General features: G+C 42.2%; 5 protein-coding genes across 5 annotated transcripts; 1 reads left to right on the forward strand and 4 right to left on the reverse strand.

Annotated features, from left to right (window-relative positions):
• Positions 1 to 872: 872 nt before the first annotated feature.
• Positions 873 to 1,550, reverse strand: EAE97_000679 (uncharacterized protein; the record flags this gene model as incomplete). Its single annotated transcript, XM_038871189.1, has 1 exon — positions 873 to 1,550. The coding sequence occupies one exon, from the start codon at positions 1,548 to 1,550 to the stop codon at positions 873 to 875; it is 678 nt and encodes a 225-aa protein (XP_038738550.1).
• A 971-nt stretch (positions 1,551 to 2,521) lies between these two features.
• On the reverse strand, positions 2,522 to 3,772 carry EAE97_000680 (uncharacterized protein; the record flags this gene model as incomplete). The annotated part of the gene is made up of 2 exons (XM_038871190.1): positions 2,522 to 3,142; positions 3,701 to 3,772. The coding sequence occupies 2 exons, from the start codon at positions 3,770 to 3,772 to the stop codon at positions 2,522 to 2,524; spliced, it is 693 nt and encodes a 230-aa protein (XP_038738551.1).
• A 775-nt stretch (positions 3,773 to 4,547) lies between these two features.
• Positions 4,548 to 5,330, reverse strand: EAE97_000681 (uncharacterized protein; the record flags this gene model as incomplete). The annotated part of the gene is made up of 1 exon (XM_038871191.1): positions 4,548 to 5,330. The coding sequence occupies one exon, from the start codon at positions 5,328 to 5,330 to the stop codon at positions 4,548 to 4,550; it is 783 nt and encodes a 260-aa protein (XP_038738552.1).
• Positions 5,331 to 14,256: 8,926 nt separating this feature from the next.
• On the reverse strand, positions 14,257 to 14,597 carry EAE97_000682 (uncharacterized protein; the record flags this gene model as incomplete). Its single annotated transcript, XM_038871192.1, has 2 exons — positions 14,257 to 14,362; positions 14,467 to 14,597. 2 exons carry the CDS (start codon positions 14,595 to 14,597, stop codon positions 14,257 to 14,259), a joined length of 237 nt encoding a protein of 78 aa, XP_038738553.1.
• A 1,507-nt stretch (positions 14,598 to 16,104) lies between these two features.
• Positions 16,105 to 21,092, forward strand: EAE97_000683 (uncharacterized protein; the record flags this gene model as incomplete). The annotated part of the gene is made up of 4 exons (XM_038871193.1): positions 16,105 to 16,728; positions 16,785 to 20,477; positions 20,531 to 20,919; positions 20,972 to 21,092. The coding sequence occupies 4 exons, from the start codon at positions 16,105 to 16,107 to the stop codon at positions 21,090 to 21,092; spliced, it is 4,827 nt and encodes a 1,608-aa protein (XP_038738554.1).
• Positions 21,093 to 22,184: the final 1,092 nt, after the last annotated feature.

Consider the following 22,184-nt stretch of genomic DNA (forward strand, 5'->3'; position numbering starts at 1 on the left):
ATGTTTTGCATTTTGGCAAATTCACATCGCAGCCAGGATACGTTTCCTCGGGCCAGTTCTTAAGAGACATGACTATTTGATATTGAGTGGTGGTGTATTGTCAAGAAATATGTAATGTAAACGATTTGAAGTTTGATAGACAGAAGTGTGTTGTCAGTATGAAGAGAATTCAAAGAAAAAAAAATAGAGTCTAGGGTGAGCTGAGCCCTTTATAAGGATTCAGTATCCACCATATTAACTCCAAAAGAATGTTAAAAGTCTCTTTATGAATCGAAAGCACAATCCATAATGACTCCTTAATTGTTATATGAGTGACTGAATCAACTACGCAACCATTAGTGATGTTGTGACTATGATTTGAAACATGCTCGAAAGGAAGTCGACGTAGTATTGAAAATTGATGGTTGCGTCGAATGAGATGCAGGGTCTCTCCTATCTTTACCGAGGAAAGGTGTTCAGCAAGCATAAACTCAAATTTTCTTGAGGTCAATAGATTGAAGGATAGCAAGTAATCGTTCAATCTATCAAATATTCTCTACTTTCATATTCACTATCTGTCAAGATCTTAATCGTCCTCTGCTTGAATTGTCATCACCGGTTAATTGTATGATACATGCTCATTCACTTTGGTAAAACGTGGCGCATTCGAACGTATTTTATTTCTCGTAATGCACATGAAAGTTCCTCTTCAATACCTGTAAAGCTTCTCAAATCTACTCCCAAATCCCAAAAATATTGACATCATCCCCAACCAACCACCATCGTTCAAAAGCCCTGACTGGCTGAATTATGCTAATCACTGTCAGCACCATTCATCTAGTAATAGTGAATAACCACATACCTTTCTCGACTCAGCATTCTACCTGTAATATCTAGTATCTGCGTTTACTTCTCTTCTCGCTTTCCTTTGCAATACCAATGAGGGCTTCATCCGACAAAGGCGTGTAGGGAAGTCGTTGACCTGATGTTCCCGACGCGTATCTAGTGGCTTGCTCCCTTCTCGAGTGATTGTTGTTTGAGGAACTTGTGCGTAACCTCGCCCGTCTGTCAGAATACCTTCTTTGCCTATCAGCTTCCGACTGCTCATCAGCTTCCAATCTCTGTAAATGAACCCTCCAATCCCTATCAGTCTTCGCTTTTAGTTTCTCACGTTCCCGCGTCTGTCTATCCAATGCCTCGAGCTTACATCTATACTCCTCTCTACGAGCATTCTCGACTGCAAATTTCAATGCTGGTCTATCTTCTTCATCCTGTTTACGGGCCCATTCCTTCCATTTGTTACAATGTCGGCGATCCCTCTCTGTGTCTTCGCGAATCAGCCTCTCTTTCTCTGACCTTGATATAGATGCTGTTTCAGACAAGTTCGTGGTAGAACTTGTATCTGACCATTGGGTATTTGCGTCACTCTGCGGCGCTGGGGTAACGTATTGGGTTGTGTGCTGATTATATGAAGGAGAATGATAGAAATTTGGAGTTGTTTGTGACGCCTGGGGAACGAACTCTCCAGACTGGTAGCGGATGAGTCGGTTTCTGTCGCTGTTGTACGCCATTTTTTGAATAGAGATATGTTTCTTGATTATTCTGTGGCATTTAACACGCGTAAATTCTCAGATCAAGTATTTAGATAGACTTGAGTTGTTGATGTAAAGGAAAAGAAAGAAAAACCCCCAAACCAGCGTTCCTGAATCCTTATAACCCGCTCCAAGACTACAAATGACTGTTGGATAATAATAAACATTCCAGTGATCTAATAAAAATGACACTCATACAGAAATAATCCAGAACAAATCAGTCAAGCCTAGTAAGACTTTGCATTTGACAGTCATGGCATAGTAAGCGCCCAACTCAGAGATGGAGTCATCACCTTCTGAACAAAAGTTCAAGAGTGGTTGTACATCAGTCATCTTTATGTAAGGCATATTATTTGGGATTTGTGATAGCTCAATTGTGATATATTCACAACTGCGACACAGAAGGTAATCATATATGTGCGACACTTGGTAAGAAGTCTATTGTATAAGACATCTTAAATATTCGCCACAAAATTCTAACGTTATTAGAAGATAGAAGATTAAAGTGTTAAGTTTCAAAAAGACTTAATATTTTAAAGCACCGAAAGTAAAGTTGAATGGTAAACAAAAAGGAAGTAAGAAAAAGACCACTCGAACCAGCGAGTCCCAATCCAGACATCAAAATGACTCCTAATCATGAATATGTTACATATTGAGCCTATCGTTTTGAACACGAGTACGTATTTTGCAGGTATTCATATGATATCTCTTGAAGATGATTCCAATGCCCAATTGTTTTCTTCCAACTTCGAAAATAAAATGGCTAAAGAAACAAAATAAATCCCTAAACCGTGTCAATTTATACCGCATATCAAGACGTACCTTGAGTATCTATATCCTGAAGAGAGTCCCTAGAGAAAGTAGACTTTTAGCAATTCGTTCAGTTAGCATATCAAACAAACGCCTACGGTGCGTAAAAACTTACCAAGCTATGGATATCCCACAACCAACTAACCACGCTGCTCTTCTCGAAAAGCCCGTCCCTTCCAGCTGACTCTCTTCTCTAAATACCCTCGCTCTGCATACCTGTGAAAGCCTCTACTAACAGCACCACTAGACCTCACATCTGGTCTGTCAACCGGTCGATTACAATCTCGCTCCACTCGTCTTCGATAATCTAATTTTTCTTTCTCAAAGTTGTATATACCTTGAGTCTTTACATCCTCTTCCTCCCATCTCTTATCTGCCTTCTTATTCCGCTCCTTATTTCTCTTCAGCTCTTCATATTGAACTCCCTTTCTGGCAGATCTTTCTCGATTTTCCTGTTTGGAGTTCCCTTCTGACTTTCTGCTTTCTGAGCGGCGAAGGGTGCTATTTCCACGAGCATACAGATTAGCAGATGGATGTGTTTGGGCACGAAGAGGCGGTCTTGGAGGTGTTGTTGAAGGCGCACGTGAGATTGGGATTGATCCTATAGGTGGTTTTGGGAGAGGCGAGTAGGAGCGCTGGATTGGCTTCTGGGGCTGGGAAGGATAAGTTCTACGGCTATCGTTTTGCGGATCGCGGGAGGGGGTATTGGGATTCTGTGGGGGAGATAGATATGGTGCAGAGTAGCCAGATGCTCGGGTAGTCTGCGGTCGGTAATCATTTTAGTGTTCGTTCTGGGAGATGGAGCGTGACGAATAGTAGACCATTTCGTTTGAATGGAAGAATGTTTATTGTTGTTTACTTAGTTTAAGGATTTAAGAATATGAAGTATTTTCGAAAAAATTTCGTATTGGTAATGTAATAATATGTGAGAAAGAATCTCCCATTTGGAAATCTGAATCCTTTGAAGTATATCCGTTTGAACCCTCCAAGATGATTCCCAACTAAGACTCAAGACTCAAGAAACCCTTGTCTATGAATATGATTCTAATAACCTATCACATTTTGAGTCAACTGATACACCTCTGTACTTTGCAGTCATTGGTATGATATTTCTCTTAGGATAGAGTCGTGCCAGATTTCCCATTCCCATCAAAAGCGTAAAACATATGACTAAAGAAACCAAAGAAACCTTCAACTTGCGTCATCAAACGCCGCATATTAGAACAACCTCCTTGCGCCTAAACCCCCTCAAAACATCTATTTCCAACGAACGCCTCTCTTCCCGCCCATTTCTCCGGAATAAGTCTTTCCATAATTACGTTCACTGACTTTCCCGCCTCGGGAACGATCTTTTCCTCTATCGACCCTTCCATCAGCTCGAGCTTGACCATATTGACGTTCCTCTTTTTTCCTCTGTTCATATTTCTCTCTCTCTCTCTATTCTCGTTCTCTCTACGCATAGCTTCTCTTTGTTCTTTGTTGATTGTGCCTTGACGTTGTCGTTGTTGCTGCGGATTATCGTACTGGGAATCACGGGTGCTTTCGGAGTAACGGGGCATTTCGAAATAGAAATACTTGAAGTGTTGATAACTTAGTTCAAAAGATCAAAAGATGATGTAAATTTTTTTTAAAAGCTCTCGCATTGGTAATGTAAAGAAGAAACAGGAAAGAATCTCCAAGTTGGAAATATGAATCTTTTTGAACATATTCTCCTGAGCCTATCCCGAGTGACTCTCAGATAGACAAAAAATACATGTTCCATAATGATTCAACTTATGAGTCTGCACCCGACAAACACTCATATAGCCTGAACATACAGAGTTATGTCTTGCTTCAACTCATAAAACCCCGTACCCACCAGATAACTAGATCTCCTCGATTACTTAACCCTAGGTTTCATACCGAACCTTTCCCCAAATCCCCCAAGTAACAAATAGAGAATAGCCCAGAGCCATCTTCTAAATTCCACATCAAACTCCCACACTCCCTGATACTACCAATGCCACAAAATATCCTAGAATCGGGTAATGATAGCAATCTATCCATGCTGATCTCATTCACAAGCCATCTACATGACTGACTTATACTCGCCGAACTTACAAAGTAACAACCATCTACAAGTCTCATAGTGAAACAGTCAACTGAACCCATCGCCTCGTCTCCTCGCTAATGTCTGTATTTCCGAGTGGTATGCCGCGCGATTTCCTCAAGCTGAGCATCAGTATACCGGTAATACTGATAACTTGACGATCCCGAGGAAGTCGACGACGTCGAAGCACTATCATCAGTTGGCCTATCGCTGCGAGGTCTTTGGGTACCTCGGTTTTGTTTGTATTGCATGTCAAACCTAGAATATCTTTCCTCTTCATTCCTTGCCTGAGCCTCGTTCTCACTTCTTCTACAGGCTTTCTCTTCCAAAATTCGTTGTTCCTCATCAAGAACTGCTTGTTTATCTGCACATTCTTGACTGCAGAATTTGTCCACAATACCGCCAACAATTTGTGGCATATGTTTCAGCGGTTCTCCACGATTACGACGATGCTCTTCACTTTGACACTTTCGCACAATGCCTATTTCTACATGGGTACATTTTATGTAGATATCAACATAGCTTTCGCAATCTCGACGGGTTTTGGGATCATATGAACATTGTTCTTCTCTTTTCGCATTCCATTTGCAATCCTTTTCATTGACTCTTCCACAACCGGAATTTTTTCGCTTGTAGAAAATCTTGGGTCTTGTGGTCGGTTTGGGTTTGGAGGAATAGTCGGAAGGAGGATGAATTTGGCATGATTTGCTGAGGGGATCATTGCCGAAATGTGGGAGAGTCATTCTGACACAGCCGCAGTTGTAGAGTGTAAATGTTAGTTGACAGTGATTGCACTCCTTCAATGCCGTGTTGTAGCTGGCCCAAGGTTGGTTCCAGAAATTTCGAGTTAGAGGTGGCATGGCTGCTTAATGTTTATGATGCTTGTAAATATAGATGTCTCTGAGAAGAATCTGTATAATGTAGAGGTCTGTGGAAAGATGTGTGATGCTACGATAGAGAAGAGAAAACAAAATGTCAAGAAAAGCCTTTTCAAATCTGCGAATCTCGATCCTTTTATGTTTATCAAAATATCAGTGACTCCGAAGAGAATCTCGTATGAATCAATCATATCCTATCTATGAATCATCACTTTACAGTCATGAACAGGATACATTTTAAAGATGGAAACACACCTATGCCCTCATTCCATCGCAAAAAGGAAAAAACTAAAGAAACTCCCAAGTTGTTTCATGTCCTACTCTATCCCACGTACTCCACGCCACATACACCGCAAAGTCTCGATATGATCCACACTATAGAGAAGTCTCAGGGGCCGTTGAGAAGAGTAACCCATCGATGGGTATACCACTCAACTATTTCATGACTATATACCAGGAGATGTATCTCCTCCAAGTATCTACAGTCTCATCTAAGTTATAACGATAATCCCTATTTAGTAAGTGACCCATCCATTCTCTATCTCTACACAATCATTTCCCTCGTTCTTTCTCCGCCTAGAATTAGACATATTCGCTGGCAGCCTGTCGCTCTTCGAGGGGTCGACCTTTGTTGCTTCCAGCGAGTACTCGATTATTCGTAGCCCTGCGACAACTTTCGCTTTCAGAACCTTGCTCCTTATTTCTGTGAGCGCGAGTTTCGCGTCTGCGCTTGCAGTCACATGTTCTTCCCCGTTTCTCTATTCTTCTTCCCGCGCTGTTTCTTTTCTTTCTCGGCCTCATTCATTTCTTCAAAGGTTAATTATTTCTCATGCTCTTCGTCTCTTGGGGGTCTTCATCTCCAATTTTCCTCCTTTTTCGTTATTGTCAAAATATACCGGCCCATTGTTCATTCATCTCTCTTCCTGCTGCTTGTCAATCACAAAGACATGCTCTGCCGCCAGATGAATACTGTTTATTAATGCTTTGAAGTCTAGGTACTCAAACGTGCTGATGTCCGAAGGCGCGCTGTGATATTGTATTGAGGGTGTATTAGGGCATTAAAAGTTAGATAAACTTACTCTCTCCTCTAATATACAGCCTCAAGCTCCCAACCACCAACCCATTAAGATTCACCCATTAGCATTCCTCGAATCCCTTCTCAATACTCAAAAGACCATCTTCCGCAAACAAGATAATCCCATTCACGAACGAGAAGCCAACAAGTTCTACCTCGAGCTTTCCACTCAAAACAATACGGGATAGATTTTTAAACACCTAGAATATCCTTTCATTACAGTAGCAGACGAGCTGACGTACTCTAGTTCTTCCTCTATTCCCAGCAGCTCATCACAACCTCCTATTCATCACATCGAGATATCAACCCCGATATCTAATAATTCCCTCTCCAGAGTATTATAGTTATATCATCACTCAAAGCAACAACCAAGCCCACCACAACTCAAGAAACCTATTTCATTTTTTAACACTATCCAAAATGCCGCCGCACAGAACTGATTTGCAATAGTACTGAACAGATCACTAGATGAATGTACGCTAATCACCAACTTCGTAATTCCGAATGAGCCCCGAGTTTTCAACACGATACATGGTATATAACATGTGATATGTAACATCAAGCTCAGCGAATAATTCAACCCCAAGAACCGATGAGATTCTATATAACAAGTTTCTTCTAGTCTCCATAACCTGTAGAGTTCCATGCATACATATATACATACATACATACATGACGTGATATATGAGTCACCGACGAAACATCTTCTCCAGAAAAGGAGTCAAATGACAGAAAGTAGGTAGGTAAATAATGAGCACGCCATCCTACGAGAAGCGATGTTTAGATATTCGGGTTGAATATATTCATGTATGTATTAGGGACAGGGACATTTTATCATCCCGATACTATATGATTCCATGCCAACAATACGAATCAGGAGTATTCAGAATTTCTCTGACCATTTTGTGATATCAAGTAGGTAGTGGTGATACTATTCTATTCTTGAGGGGATGAATGCCCAGTGTGTAAGAATCATTATTTCTGGGCAAGCAGGAGGAGAGATAGAGAGACTGTGAACAGAAAACAGCGAAGACAAATGATTGTAGAGAAACGAGTAGAAGGAAACTCATGGATGAATTAACAACAAATTCTTATGATGTTAGGAGTCCACTAGAACTTCGTAATTTTGCTACATATAGTGCAATGAACATAACTTTATACTCATGGGCCTCGATACAAATCCTTCCATCTTCGCCTCTCATTCAATCTTCCAACCAACATCCACCCGAAGATTTTCGAACCTACCTATCAAAATTACCCGACATACCATAAAACAATTTCTCAACCATATCAAGATAACGGTACTCACCGGGAGTAATCTCATTTCCCACCACACCCCACCACCAATCCTCAATCCCCAACCACGATTCGATTCCGATCAATCTAATCGAATCCAATCCAGATCAACCCCTCAACAAAACAACCCCAAATTAGGGCACTTGCCCTTCTACTCATTTACTCCACTCAGCCATCCTTTATTCCCATCTCTATCCCTACCCAATCTCATCGCAAGCTCAACTCAACCACCCATCCCTCATCCACATTCGGGCCGCTTCAACCCTACCCCGGCATTTTCTCAAGAGCTTCCCCTCTTCTTTTGTCAGTCCCAATCCCTAATCCCGATTTCCAAAAATCATACCATACTCGAGTATCATAACATAGTAACCATAGATATCCTCTCCCTCCCTCTACCCATCACTAACCGTTAACCCCTCCATTCCCCACACTCAAAAAATGCCACCTCACCAATCTACAACTCACTTATACTACGTACACACATATGTATTTCCTTTCTCTTTCTCTTCCACTATTGGATGATTTGATGGTGTTCTTACGATACTTTACCAATACCTTACGATAGCAAAACGATATCATATCAATCCCCCTCCCCAAAAATCACGAGATAAGGGCAAGAACCCTTAATTCCCGTGTCCCCTCCTCCATTCCATCGCATTCCCCTCCATCCCCAAACTTCAATCTCCAGTACATCCATTTCCCGAACCACCTAGTACCTACCTAATACCCTATCTTCATTAGCTTTTCCCTACAAGCACAAAACAGTATGCCTAACCCACCAAACACATACCATACCATAACAAATAAATTTTCTAGTAACCCCACCCCATAATAGTAACCTAGAGCACAGTAGGGAAAAATCGAAGTCTACCTAAATCTTGGATTAAACTTTCTTGATTTTCCTTCTACCAGTATTTTATTTTCCTTGGGTTTGGTGCGTCCCACCTACCATCCCATACCATCCCATACCATACCTAACTTAATATCGTAGACGATGACAGATTAGATTTGGGTAGGGAGCTTGGGTGGAGTGGAGCTAGGTATCTATCTAGGATTTGATTGCTTGATGCGAATGCGGCGGGGTAGGTTGGGTCGGATTGAACATACATAGCTACGATAGAGCATAGAGTAGATAAACGATTATACCGGTATCATATCATATCATATCATATCATATCATATCATTGCATCAATACATCATAATCATAATTATACCTAATCATAGATATCTACCTATGTACTCAATACTTCATAAATAGAAAGGAATCGAAGATATCGATACACATCTCGAGTTTATATCATGGTGAAAAAGCATTACATTCGAAATTCGAAATTGGGAATTCGAGATTTATTTTTATTTTTATTTTTCCGATATTTACGAGATAGTACCTAGCCTACTTAGGTATCTATGTTTATGTAATTTTACTATATGTCTACTGGTATTGGTATACGGTATAACACACAGACCCCCCAAAATTCTTCCATATTGTGACTTTGTAAGACATCAATCATCCAAGGATATGCCAAGCGCGAGCCAAATGGTCGATCAGAATCACATGTCAAATATCATTTTACCTACCCAGCTACTCTGTATATACATTACATAGGAACCGTGACCTGGCACAGAGTAATTATTTTTTGTTAATTTTATTCTATTCTATTGATTAGATTGGACTGGATTGAGTTGGTTACACAAACTCACAAATTACCTATTAGGCAGGTACCTACTACTATCCTACTCTCCTACTATCCTGCTCTCCATCGCATACCTAGGTACATAGCTTTTAGGTATTACGAACCAATCGAGCCAAAGTCCAGTCCAGTCCAGTTTAGAGTCCCAACCAACCTACCTACCTAGTACCTACCTCCCAACGATTCAAGCGTCATCATCACCATCATTATCAGAAACAGAAAAGGTAAGGTTACCTATAAAATCAAATAAATAAAAAGTTTCTCGAAGAGTATACATACTACTAGTAGCGAGTCTAAATCGGTACCTAGATCTATCTACTCCTCACCCATCTATTCTCTTTAGAGCTATCTATGATATGATATATGGCAACGAATACTGAAATGCGGAGGAGAGAGATGATTATGAGGAAGGGAAGGGAAGGGAGATTCTGTCTGGGGGTGCGATTTTTCGAGTGTATATTATAAGTTACTATCTGTGGAAATGAAATGTGTGTTAGGTAGATATTTGAGTATCTGGGTTTGTGTATTTGGTTGATTGGTTGGTTGGGGTTTATTTGGTAGTTTGTGTAGTATTTATTATATTATATGAGTGTTTAAATATATCTTTGATAGATAGATAGATAGATGAATAGATAGATAAATAAATAGATAAATAGATAGATGAATAAATAGATGAATAGATAGATAAATAGATAGATAAATAGATAAATGAATAGATAAATAAATAAATGTATATACTTATCTATATTAGTACTAACGTGGTTTAACAGTGGCTCGGCCATATCAGTAAGTCGGCCACCATTTTTACATACAAAATACGTCTGTGCACAACCATGCACTTTCTTTATTTATTGATACAATTTTCTAAAAATCTAATATTAAATATTTGATTATATATAGATTATAAAAATCTAATTAGTTTTAATAAATTAGAATTTTTAAAATAGTTATTATAAAAAAAGCTTTTTTGTAACGAAAATCATGACAATTTTGATTTTTTTTGAAATCGAAAAGAATTATTTGAAAAAAAAATTATTATTTTGAATAACTGATTTTTTATTATTATTTGATATTCTTTTCTTTTTCAAAAATAATGATTAATAATTAAAATATGAATATTGAAAAAGGCTGATTTTAACCGATTTCCCCACTATGTGCACGTCCCTACTACGTGCACGACTTTGGAAATATCAACATTATGGCTTCAAACATCGATGATATGCCTTTAGAGGCTCGTATAGAGCTTGCATTAGATCATTTGAAAGGGGTTCAAGCTCCTAAATACACCCAGACAGCTAATTTCTTCAAAATTGATCGATCCACGCTCTCCCGGCGGCATAGAGGTAAAACCACCTCGAGAAAACAGTTCCTCTCCGATACGAAACAAGCGCTTTCTAGTGATCAGGAGGAGGTTTTAATTGATCAAATCAACAAGCTGACACAGAGATCTATCCCTCCTACAAGCCGCATAGTCAGAAACCTTGCAGAAGAGATCCTAGGCAGAGAGGTGGGAAAGAACTGGACTAGCAATTTTGTCAAGAGGCATTCAACACGTCTTAAAAGTCGGTATCTCCGTTGCATTGATAATTTGCGTGTGAAAGCCGATAATGTTGCTATATTTGATTACTTTTATGATCTGGTTTGAGCTATTTTCTATTGTTGTTGATCTTTATTACCTAAAACGCTCTTGCTAATACCCCTCTTTTTTTAATTTAGTTGATAAAAGTGACCATAAAATACGATATACGGCCGAGAGATATATACAATTGGGACGAGAAGGGCTTTATGATCGGTATGGGGAGGACTATGAAGAGGATAATGAGTGCTAGCGCCTATAATAGAGGCAGAGTGACAAAAGCTAGGCAAGATGGATCAAGAGAGTTTATTACTCTACTGGCAGCTATATGTGCTGATGGGACAGCTCTCCCTCCCGCTCTTATTTATAAAGGAGACTCAGGGGATCTACAAAATACATGGGTTCAGGATGTAGGGGAGAAGGATAAAGCCTATTTTGGAGCCTCAAGCAATGGGTGGTCGTCGAATGCTTTTGGCCTATATTGGCTTATAAACGTATTCGACCCTGCTACACGTCGAAAAGCAGGTGGAAGATATCGTCTACTTATTGTCGATGGTCACTCTAGTCATGTCAATATGGAATTCCTTTCAAAATGCGATGAATTAAAGATTATTGTCTTAATTCTCCCCCCTCATTCTACACATCGACTACAGCCTCTCGACGTTGGAACCTTCGGTGCCCTTTCAACGAATTACAGTACATTATTGAATGATTTGATGCACAATAGCGGGGGAATTGTTGGTATGACAAAGCGCATGTTTTGGGGCATATTTAAAAAGGCTTGGGAGCTCACTTGTACGAGGCATAATATCTTACGATCCTTCGAAAAAACGGGCATATATCCTATGAATAGGAGTCTTACGATCGACTGTATTGCTCCGGAAGCTCCTTCTACGCCACCTACATCATTTAAAACTCGCAGGGATGCTCTTGCTACACCGTATACGTCAAAAGCGATGCGTAGAATGAAATTAGAATTTCGTCGCGCTCCCACCCATGAGATCACTTTAAAGCTTTTTAAGGCTGCAACTACATTAGGAGCTGAAGCTTCTATACAGGGGCATAGATCTAAAGGTTTAGAAGAGGCTCTAAAGCTTGAAAAAAGGAAAAGAGCTCGTTCAAAGCGTTTAAATCTCATTGGAGAGGAGGGGAATGGTGCGTTTTTATGGTCACCCTCTGCTATTATTAAAGCTAGAGCGTATCAAGAAGATAAAGCACTTAAAGAGGAGCAAGAGAAGGAAGCTAAGCTTCAAATAAAAGCTGAAAAGAAAGCTGAGAAGGAACGGAAGGAGATTGAGACGAAAGAGAGAGTATTGCAGAGGGAGGTTGATCGTCAGATTGCACGTGATGCGAAAGAGGAGGTTAAAAAGACTCTAAAATCAACGAAATCTCCAATCAAAAGAGATAAAAAGTTCCCCAAAGCTTCTTCTACTATAGATCTAACATCAACAAAGACTATAGAGCTCTCTGATGCTGTAGAGGCTAATAATTCGAAGGAGAAGGAGGAGGAGGTCATATTGCGATCTAGTAGAGGGCGAGCACTACGAGTTCCATCGAAATTCAAAATCTGAAGATTTTATTATGTTTTTAGATAGTATTATATCTTGTCATTTATCAATTAAATTGCTAGCTCTTTATCTTATAAATTGGAATTGTTATTAATTTTTAAAGTGATTCAAAATGGGTGATCAAGATCGTGCATATAGCAGGGACGTGCACGTAGTAGGGAAATCGGTTATATGTATTTTAAAGTGGCCGACCCACTGATATGGCCGAGCCACTGTTAAACCACGTTATTCTACAATATAGATATATATTAAATATCTAAACAAAACGAATATAAAATCTATAATTATATAGTATATAAACATCTGCCGGTAATAAATATCTACCTACCTATTTATCAAAACTAACAAGTACATCGGATATCAAAACTACATAAACACTCAGCATACTATATACTATACACATACTCAGTCCAATACATTCTCCAAACTCCATCACCATCACCATCACCATCACCATCACCATCATCATCATCATCTCAAGCTACCTATACCGCGAACCCATACCACGACTTGATTTCCATTCGCGGTTGGTTCATCATTAGATTGCCTGGGAGTCATCTATAATCTATTAGTTAGGGTACTGGGGAGGTAATACGCGAATATTGATAGATGATAGATGTCAGGATGAGTCACTCATTTATTACTATGGTTTACTCATACGATACGATAGACATGATGATGGCTGTATATAATATATTCTGTAGTGAGTTGGTGGTGACTGGTCGGTTATGTCTGTGGGTGGAGTTTAGATGAGGTTGTGGTGATTGGATTGGATTGGATTGGAGGGATTGAAGAGTAATATATTTTGAATGTGGGTGATAGGATTGGTTGTTGTTGTTGTTGTTGGAAGAATAGGATGGTGAATTGGATGACACGCATGGTGGTATTTAGGTATTTAGGTATCCTTCAAGAAAAGGCAAGGTAAGGGAAGATGAAAATGGGATAATTGTTATTGAATGGAATGTTCATATCGACGTTGGTTGGTTTTTCTAATGTATGTACAATACAGTATTACCCCATTGAGAGAGAGTTCAAGGGATGTTTGACGAACAAAAATTGCTTCGAAAGGGGGACGGACGAACGGGTTTGATATGTGCTAGGTACCTACCTACCTAGGTACTTACTGTAGGTCAGAGAAACGAAAATTCCAAATTTTATTTGAGATGTTCAGCTGTAATCATAAATGCAAAGTCCAATAGGCTAAAGAAGAAATCTGTGTAATCTTTATGTTGTTCTCGAAGAACTCCACTTCGATGGGGTGAGATATGTGTACAAATTTCGGAGGTGAGCCATGATATCTTGAGGAGAGAGGTAGTCTCGAGGTGGTTAGGCAGAATTCTATCATGTTGCATCGTTTGATGAATAGATATTATGTTGTGCTGCACCATTGAATCAAGAATTTGATATCGAAACAGATTAAATAATACGTGATGATTCTAAGAAACCGGGCAATACCGATACCTCCCTCGTAAGTGGTATCATACGTCCGTTGTATTTCTTCAAGGCTGTTCCAATGGCTGTAGACTTTGAGGTCAAGGATCTATTGGTTATCAGGGTGCAGAATCGTGGCACTAGTAGTTATCAACTTATGATGTTTTGAGCTGGAGCTTAAGAGTGGAGTACGGCTATCAGAGCTGATGAGTTGGTGATATGTCGATGATGTGAAATGTTCAGCTGGAAGATAAAATCGCCGTTTCATTTCTACACAAGTATTGGGGATGAAATAGGGGAACTTTGTTTCGAATAAGTATGAAGAAGTAAGAAATACTTTGGACTTGCGGTCGAGAGTTTCTCACCGGTACGTAAACTATGACTGGTGATGGATGCAAGTCAGATCAGACCAAGGATAGAAATCCCCAAAAGATGCTGCGATATTGCCATGTCACAAAAGTCCAAGAATAGATCTCTTACCCAGGGGCTTGGTTATCCATGACTATACCTAGCGTGTTTGAAATGATAACTTGTGTGATTCGATGTAATGATGAAATGTCAAGTCTCACTGTGACTGTGCCGTTCGTAAAGGTCTTGACTCCTCGAGGCATTTGGCGTTGGTCGAGTCATAGCAAGTCTCAACTTTTCTTTTAGTTACGGATTAAAAAATAAAGAAGAATAAAGTGATATGACAAAGTTAAATTTGATTTGTTCCTTTTTTTTTTGATAGTAGTAATAGAGAAGGATATTATCATACTCATCGTCGGTATTAATTGTATTTATTATGGGGGCAAGCTCCCAAACCCCCATAGCTCGCTGCGCTCGAAATGTTGAAGATATAAAAGTATTATTTCCTCTTCCTATCACGTATCTAGGTAGTCTGCCCCCACGGCAGTGGCCCCCGGAGGGCCAGCGGAGCGTCATTCAATTGATTCTTCAAGCAAAGATACCAGAGGCATCGACGAAAGAATAGTATAATATAAGGGTCAGGGTCACTTAATAAGGTTATGTCAAAGTACTAGGTAGCTATTGCAGATATTGCTTTCAAATGGATGAATCATCATTGATATATTTCCGAGATTGAGTGAAGACGTCCACGGGTTCTAATACATACCCAGTATAATCGATTCATCAGCCAATTGAAATGAAGGTTCATATTCAAGAGATAGGCATATTTCAATCACCCACTTCCCTTCCTAGTAGAAATTCTGTTGGCTAGGCCTACACCCAATTTCACCATACCATATCACCTGTACATGTGTACTGTAAGAATCCATCCGTACAAACAAAGCCGTAGCAAAGCTCTTGGGGCAAAAGCGACATTCATTCTTATTCTTCTTGAGGGAACAGTACAAACCTACCTAGTGAATATTATATATATTTGTCTACGACATATTTCAATACCTACCTAGTACCTCCTAGTTAATTTTAGTTTTCCTCATACAATTTATAGTAGCCTTATATCCAAGGTGTCAATACACACACATTCACCAAATCACATTTTCCCTAGTGTCCCCAGACGTAGAAAAAAAAAGTTAAGCATTTCCAAACTAGCCGAGCCACCATCGAAGATATCAATTTATCAAGATTTCTCTCAAAACAATTTTTCTACCACCACCAACAATTTCAAGACAACTTGAAAATACCTCCCACAATAAAAAAAATACTATCCCAGCAGCACATCTTCTATTCTGTAGAAGAACGACTGCCGCAGGAATAGTCTCCTCGATATCTTTTTCACAAAGTATCGACCTTTCACCAGAATTGTACAGTTATAGTTATTCAAACTGTAACGAATACAAATTCTCCCATCCATTCACCCACACGAAAAGAGAGGGCGAATCTCCAGATATTCGCACTTTTTTTTGAGAGCGATTAATTTCTGCCCACTCAGGAAGAAACATAACCACAAATCCTCTCTCCACTCAACCTTTTTCTATCGAATTAATTCAAGAAGATTCTCTTTCTTGTTAATAGATATCGATTCTCATTCAATCTCGACCATCTGCGAAGGCATACTACCCGTCATCCACACCTATCGCGATAACGTCATACAATCTAATTCAAATCCCTTCTTCCGAAAAGATACGAGGTCACCTTCGACAAACAGTTCACCCTATGACTTCCGTTCCTCAACAATCTCAAAACCAAAGCCAGGCCTCAAACACCACTAGCACGTCGCAGTCGACCCAGTCGTACGCTTCTACCGCAAAGAAGGCAGTCTCGTCGCCACCTATTGCGACGAGCTCCTCGACTCCATCCCCCGCCGTGGCTGTCGGAGGTTCTGCGCCGGTACAGCAACATGGAAAATCATCCTCTATCTCGCCGGTAAACGGTAGAGCTTCGATTCCTCCAGCTGTACCGGCAGTTTCTGCACCAGCTATCGCCCATAGCAATGCTGCAGCGAATGGTGGTTCGACTGACCACAGCCGTAAGAGCTCGGTGACAATCAGCGCAAACGGTCCCGCAGGTTACGTTCCCAATGGAGGTCCAGTCGGTGGTTCAAGAGGTGGCATTCGATTTGGAGCTTTGATGGATTCTCCTGCCGCTTCTCACAGCATCCCACAAATCTCTCAACCCGCCTCGGAGCCAATTCCAATTCCAGGAAACAACCCACGAGTAGTTTCGCCAGCAACCTCGCCATCTCCTATTCCCCAACCAACTGCAAGTGGCGGAAGACCCCCATCTGGAATTTCTCAACAAGGAAATATGACTTTTGGTAGTTTAGGCAACGACGGTGATGTAAGTATCATTCCTCGCAGGCTCATGGCACATTTACTGACCTGCTTTCTCTATAGCGACACATGCGACAAGCAGCCTCCCAAGGACCTTTGGCACCTAATAGTCAAGCAGGCGGTCACCTTCGTCGTGAATCATCGCATTCGGCACAAAGTGACAACAATCAAGGCCCAGGAGCTGGGCGTGGTGGCTACCAACAAGGTGGTGGTCGTGGACGTGGTGGATTCAACCAGCAATACACAGGTCATACTGGCTTCCCTCCACCAAACCCACCACAGTTTAGAAACAACCAAAATGGCGGACGTGGTGGCGTGCCTCCTTTCCAAAACCAAGGTCGCCCACAGTACCAGAATTCCCCACACCAAGCCGCTCGAAGCCCAGCTCTTTCGAACTCAATCCCCGGTACTCCTAACATGAACCAAGCGATGCCCATGCAGAGCCCACAACCATTCAACGCTCATGCTGCTTACTATCAGCCATCTCACATGGGAGCTCCTCAAGTACAACAAGGCTATCAATACCCGGTAAACCAATGCCCCTCTTATTCCAACGATTCTTTCTCTTGTCCAACGTTCAATCGAGGCGGTGGTGGTGGTAGTAGTAGTAGAAGCAAGAAGTGGTTTGATAAGTCTTCAGCCCAACATTGCCGAAAGCCTTCAACAGAACTTTTTGGTCACCGCTTCACTACCTATCATGAACAGGCGTTTTCCCGTGGAAGTAACGGTCAAGGTATTGCCAGAAATAGAAAAGGATCCATGCAGTCGGAGCACCAGGAGAATGGCTTTCCTGTTTCCAACCAACAGTTGAATTTGCCCTCACCTCAAGCCAAGGATTCAGTTATCCCGAAGAAACCTGCAGATCTAAGTTCTACGGACCCAAGCCTCCCCCCTCTCCCTTCTGCTACTCCCTATTTCAACGTTTCTTCTGATGTTTCAAACATTGATTTCTCGCCAGCTTCTGGCAACTTTGACAAATTTCTAACAGGTACACAGACTCATCCCTACGGTCCTTACCCCGTTATGCCTTTAATGGGTGGCCCTCCAACTTTCCAATATCCTCAAGCTGGTTATATGCACCCTGTTCCACCCCAATCGCCACAACCAGGTTACAACCAACCATATATCGCTGGTCAGTATACACAACAAGCACCACAACCTATGTCCCGCAATTCGTCTCAAATGTCTGAACATCGACCAGCTTCTAGCATGGGCCAAACCCAAGTTCCTATGATCACACCGACCACTTCGCATACACCTCAGCCAAAGCCTGTCGCTCAAAACACATTCTCTAGACCAACTCGCAAGAGCGCTGCTATTGTCATCAAGAGACCTGACGGTGATGTCTTGAATGTTGACGCAATCAAGGCACCTGCTTCTCCAGCTCCTAGCAACAGGACTAGAACACCACCTGTCATTGCTTCGTCTACACCAACACCTCCACCAAAGTCCGCTACTCCTCAACATGCTCGCACTGATAGCTTGGCTACCAAGTCTGCTGAAGAGATCCGTCAAGAGATGCAAGAAAAGGTCAAGAAGATGGCAGCAGGAGGTGACAAGGTCGACGAGGCCAAGAATGAGGAGGCTGCTAAGGCTGCTGAAGCCGCCGCCGCCGCTGAAGCCAAGGCCAAGGAAGAAGAGAAGGCAAAGGAAGAAGCCAAGGCCGCCGAAGAAGCTAAGGCCAAGGAAGAAGCAGACGCGAAAGCTGCTGCCGAGAAGGCCCAAAAGGAAGCTGAAGAGGAGTTGGAGCGACAAATTGCCGAGATGGAGGCAGCTGAAGTTGAACGAGAGAAGAAAGAAGCTGAACTTCTCGCTAAGCGTAACGCCGAAAAAGCAAGACTTGCCGCCGAGAAGGCTGAAGCCGACAAGGCCAATGCAGCAGAAAATGACCGCAAACTCAAAGAGCAAGAGCGCGAGATGGAACGCCTCGAAGATGAAAAGGAGAAGAAGAGAGCCGAGGCCGAAGCCAAGGCCAAAGGTGGCGATGCTAAGAAGGATGAGGAGACCGCAGATACTCTTGCTTCAAAGCTTTCAAAGGCTACCCTCGAAACCGACAGTGGTGCATCAACTCCTCCTTCTGATGATTCCATGGGTCCACCTCCCAAGACACTTGCTGCCGAGAAGCGAGGCAAGCCTGCTGCGCTTAACCTTGCACCTCTTAACACTAAGCCTGTTGAGCCACCTCAACCTAGTGCAGCTCTCCAGTCGCTCAAGTCTGCTCGTTTCTTGACTGTTCTTGACTCCTCCATCTATCCAGCCAACATCAACTCGCCAAACCCTGCTTTGAACTCTGCCGCTAATGCCAAGGGCAAGACCTTCAAATACGACAAAGAATTTTTGCTCCAATTCCAAAAGGTATTCACCGAGAAGCCATCTATGGAATTCGAGTCACAAATCAAGGCTCTCATCGGAGATGATCCAAGCTCTGCCAGACCCGGTGGATCACAGAGAACACCCGGTGGCATGGGTCCTCGAGGATCAAACCGCGGTGGCGGAAATGCCGTTGGACAATTCACTATGGGTCAATTCGGTGCTCAAGGTGGAAAGACCCTTCCACCTGGTACTACAAGCGAGATGCGTTTTGCCATGTCTCAAGGCAATATGGCACGACCAGCTATCAACAACCCTATGGCTTCATTCCAACGCCCCGGTGGAGCTTTCCCCGGTGGCTCTATGCAACGAACCAACTCTACCAACTCTATGCCACACTCCCCACGTCAAGCAAGCAGATCCACTCGTGGTGGTAGCAAGCGTGAAGGCGGTTACCAAGGCAGTAACGCTAAGCAAGAGGCCCAAGCCGCAGCAAAGATGCCTCTTACCAGCGGTATGGAGATCAAGCCCATTCAAATCTCTTCCACTGGTTGGAAACCACGCAGTGTCGGTCAAACTCAAACAGCTACTGGTGCTGCTGGACCTACACCTGGTGCCACTCCTGGCGCTGGCCACATGGACCCTGACATGGTTCAAAGAAAGGTCAAGGCCGCTTTGAACAAGATGACTCCTGAGAAGTTCGACAAGATCGCCGACCAAATCTTGGCTATTGCTGCACAGTCTAGGGATGAAGCAGATGGCCGCACGCTGAGACAGGTCATTCAACTTACTTTCGAGAAGGCCACTGATGAAGCTCACTGGGCTTCCATGTATGCCAAGTTCTGCAAGCGCATGTTAGAGACCATGAGCCCTGACATCAAGGATGAGAGCATCGTAGACAAGAATGGAAACATCGTTTCTGGTGGTAACCTTTTCCGAAAGTACTTGCTCAATAGATGTCAAGAAGAATTCGAGAGAGGTTGGAAGATTGACTTGCCAGAGAAGCCTGAGGGTGAACGCGAGGACGCCAAGACTGAAGAAGCTGCTATGCTCTCAGACGAGTATTATATCGCTGCTGCTGCCAAGAGACGTGGTCTTGGTCTTGTTCAATTCATTGGTGAGTTGTACAAGCTTAGTATGCTTACAGAGCGTATTATGCACGAGTGTGTCAAGAAACTCGTGGACTACAATGGCCTTCCTGACGAAGCTGAGATTGAGTCTTTGACCAAACTCCTCAAGACCATCGGTCTTAACCTTGACAGCACCGAGAAGGGTAGACCGTTGATGGATGTATACTTCGCCCGTATTAACGCCATGATGGAGCAACCTGAGTTGCCAAGTCGTCTCAAGTTCATGCTTATGGACATCGTCGATCTTCGAAAGAAGGGATGGGCTTCAAAGGAAGCAAACAAGGGTCCTCAGACACTTGACGAAGTCAGAGCTGCGGTAAGAGTTTCCTCACGAACTTTGACAAGTGAAAATATACTAATTAATTATAGGCCGAGGCTGCTGCTGCTGCAAAGGCTGCCGAGAACTCTAGGAGTCAAAGAGGTGGTGGTGGTGGAGGACGCATGCCAATGGGTCGTGGCGACGGAAGAAACTTCTCTGGTGGATATGGTAACCAACCTCCTCCTGATTACCAGAAGAACACTGTTGGTATGGATGACCTTCGTCGTCTCACAAACAAGGGTGGTGCAAGCCGAAACACCAATGCACAGTTGTCATTCGGACCATCATCTATGTTTTCTTCAAGAAGCAACAGTGGCCGAAAGATGGGACCAGGAGGTTCCTTGGGCAGAACAGGTGAAGACTCTGGAGCTTCTTCAAGAACAGGCACACCCCCACAAGACAAGGATAGGAAATCAGCTACTTCCGCAAATGCGTTCAGGTTCGTATATTCTATTCTTAATATCCATTGAGGCTAACTAACTTTTCCGTAGTCTACTAGCAGGATTAGGATCTGGCGAGACCGAGAATCCAGCATCTCCTCCTTCTACTCACACTTCTCCAGTATTGTCAAAGTCCACAGCAGCTTCTGACAAGAAGGAGGGTGATGCTTGATCATTGAGCATTAACAAAAGTGTTTAATACAACGGATCATTCTAATTTCTGTGCATAGACGGCGGGCTAATCTTGCATTTACGGCGGGGCCTATTTTCAAAGGGTGTCTTAAAAGTTCCTCATTCTGTTCACTGTGATACCTCAGATTTCACACATTAGACTAAATTCCGTTATCATCAGATCTTTGTTTTCGGTCATCTTTCTAATGCATTATCCGGTATTTGGTGCGTGGGACAAAATGGGATGCTTTCTATCTGCAAATTTCTTTGGCTGGCAGGGGTTGGATTTGGACGGCGATATGGTTGGTAGCCGATCACGACCTCTAAAAGCTTTTTATTCTTCTGTCCATATTTTTTTTCCGTCTTTACGTGGCTCTAATGATCGATGACCCGGATTGCTTCAATGCATCCCCATATGATGGTCTACGACTGTTACGCTCCAGCTTTTGCGTTTTTGTTTTATCTGCATTGGCGCTGTTACGACTTGATACCCTAATGTCATCTCCGCAAAGTAAGGCATGGGGCTTCAAGGTTGTTGCGCAGTGATTATGAGGTTTTTCTCTGATAGCCTGTCTGGCTGGTGGCGGTTGGTCTTGAGTGAAATACAGAGCAAAAGAACATGGAAGGGCTTGTCTTGTTCTGGAGCTGGGGGATGAATCTATTGTGAAAGCTATGGATTTGTGTCAAGGGGGTATTGGAGGTCCCTGCTTGTGGGGAGGAACGCAGGATGGATGCTCGGAAAACCTTGTTGTACAATTATAATCCCTTTTTTCTCTGTCATTGGTTTTTTTAACTTTCTTTTCTTTTTCATCACGCCAGCCAGCTGCAATTAGCAAGAACGAATGAAATTTATGAAATTTATCTATGCTGCTTGACGTGAACTGTGATCTTGGGTGATTTGAATGACATTGATTGTTGTGATCGTTTGGCTGTAATTGCAAGTCATGTCCTTTATGTGGTTCTGGGCTTTCCCTAAATGAAGTGCATGAGACTTGGTTGAAATTATATCATACATGTCTTACATCTATTTATTCCTCCTCAATACATGTTATAGAAGGCAAAGATACTCACTTAGTCACACACACACACACAC

This window comes from Botrytis byssoidea (assembly GCF_014898295.1).
Source record: "Botrytis byssoidea strain MUCL 94 chromosome Unknown BBYS_001, whole genome shotgun sequence".
Lineage (NCBI taxonomy): Eukaryota > Fungi > Ascomycota > Leotiomycetes > Helotiales > Sclerotiniaceae > Botrytis > Botrytis byssoidea.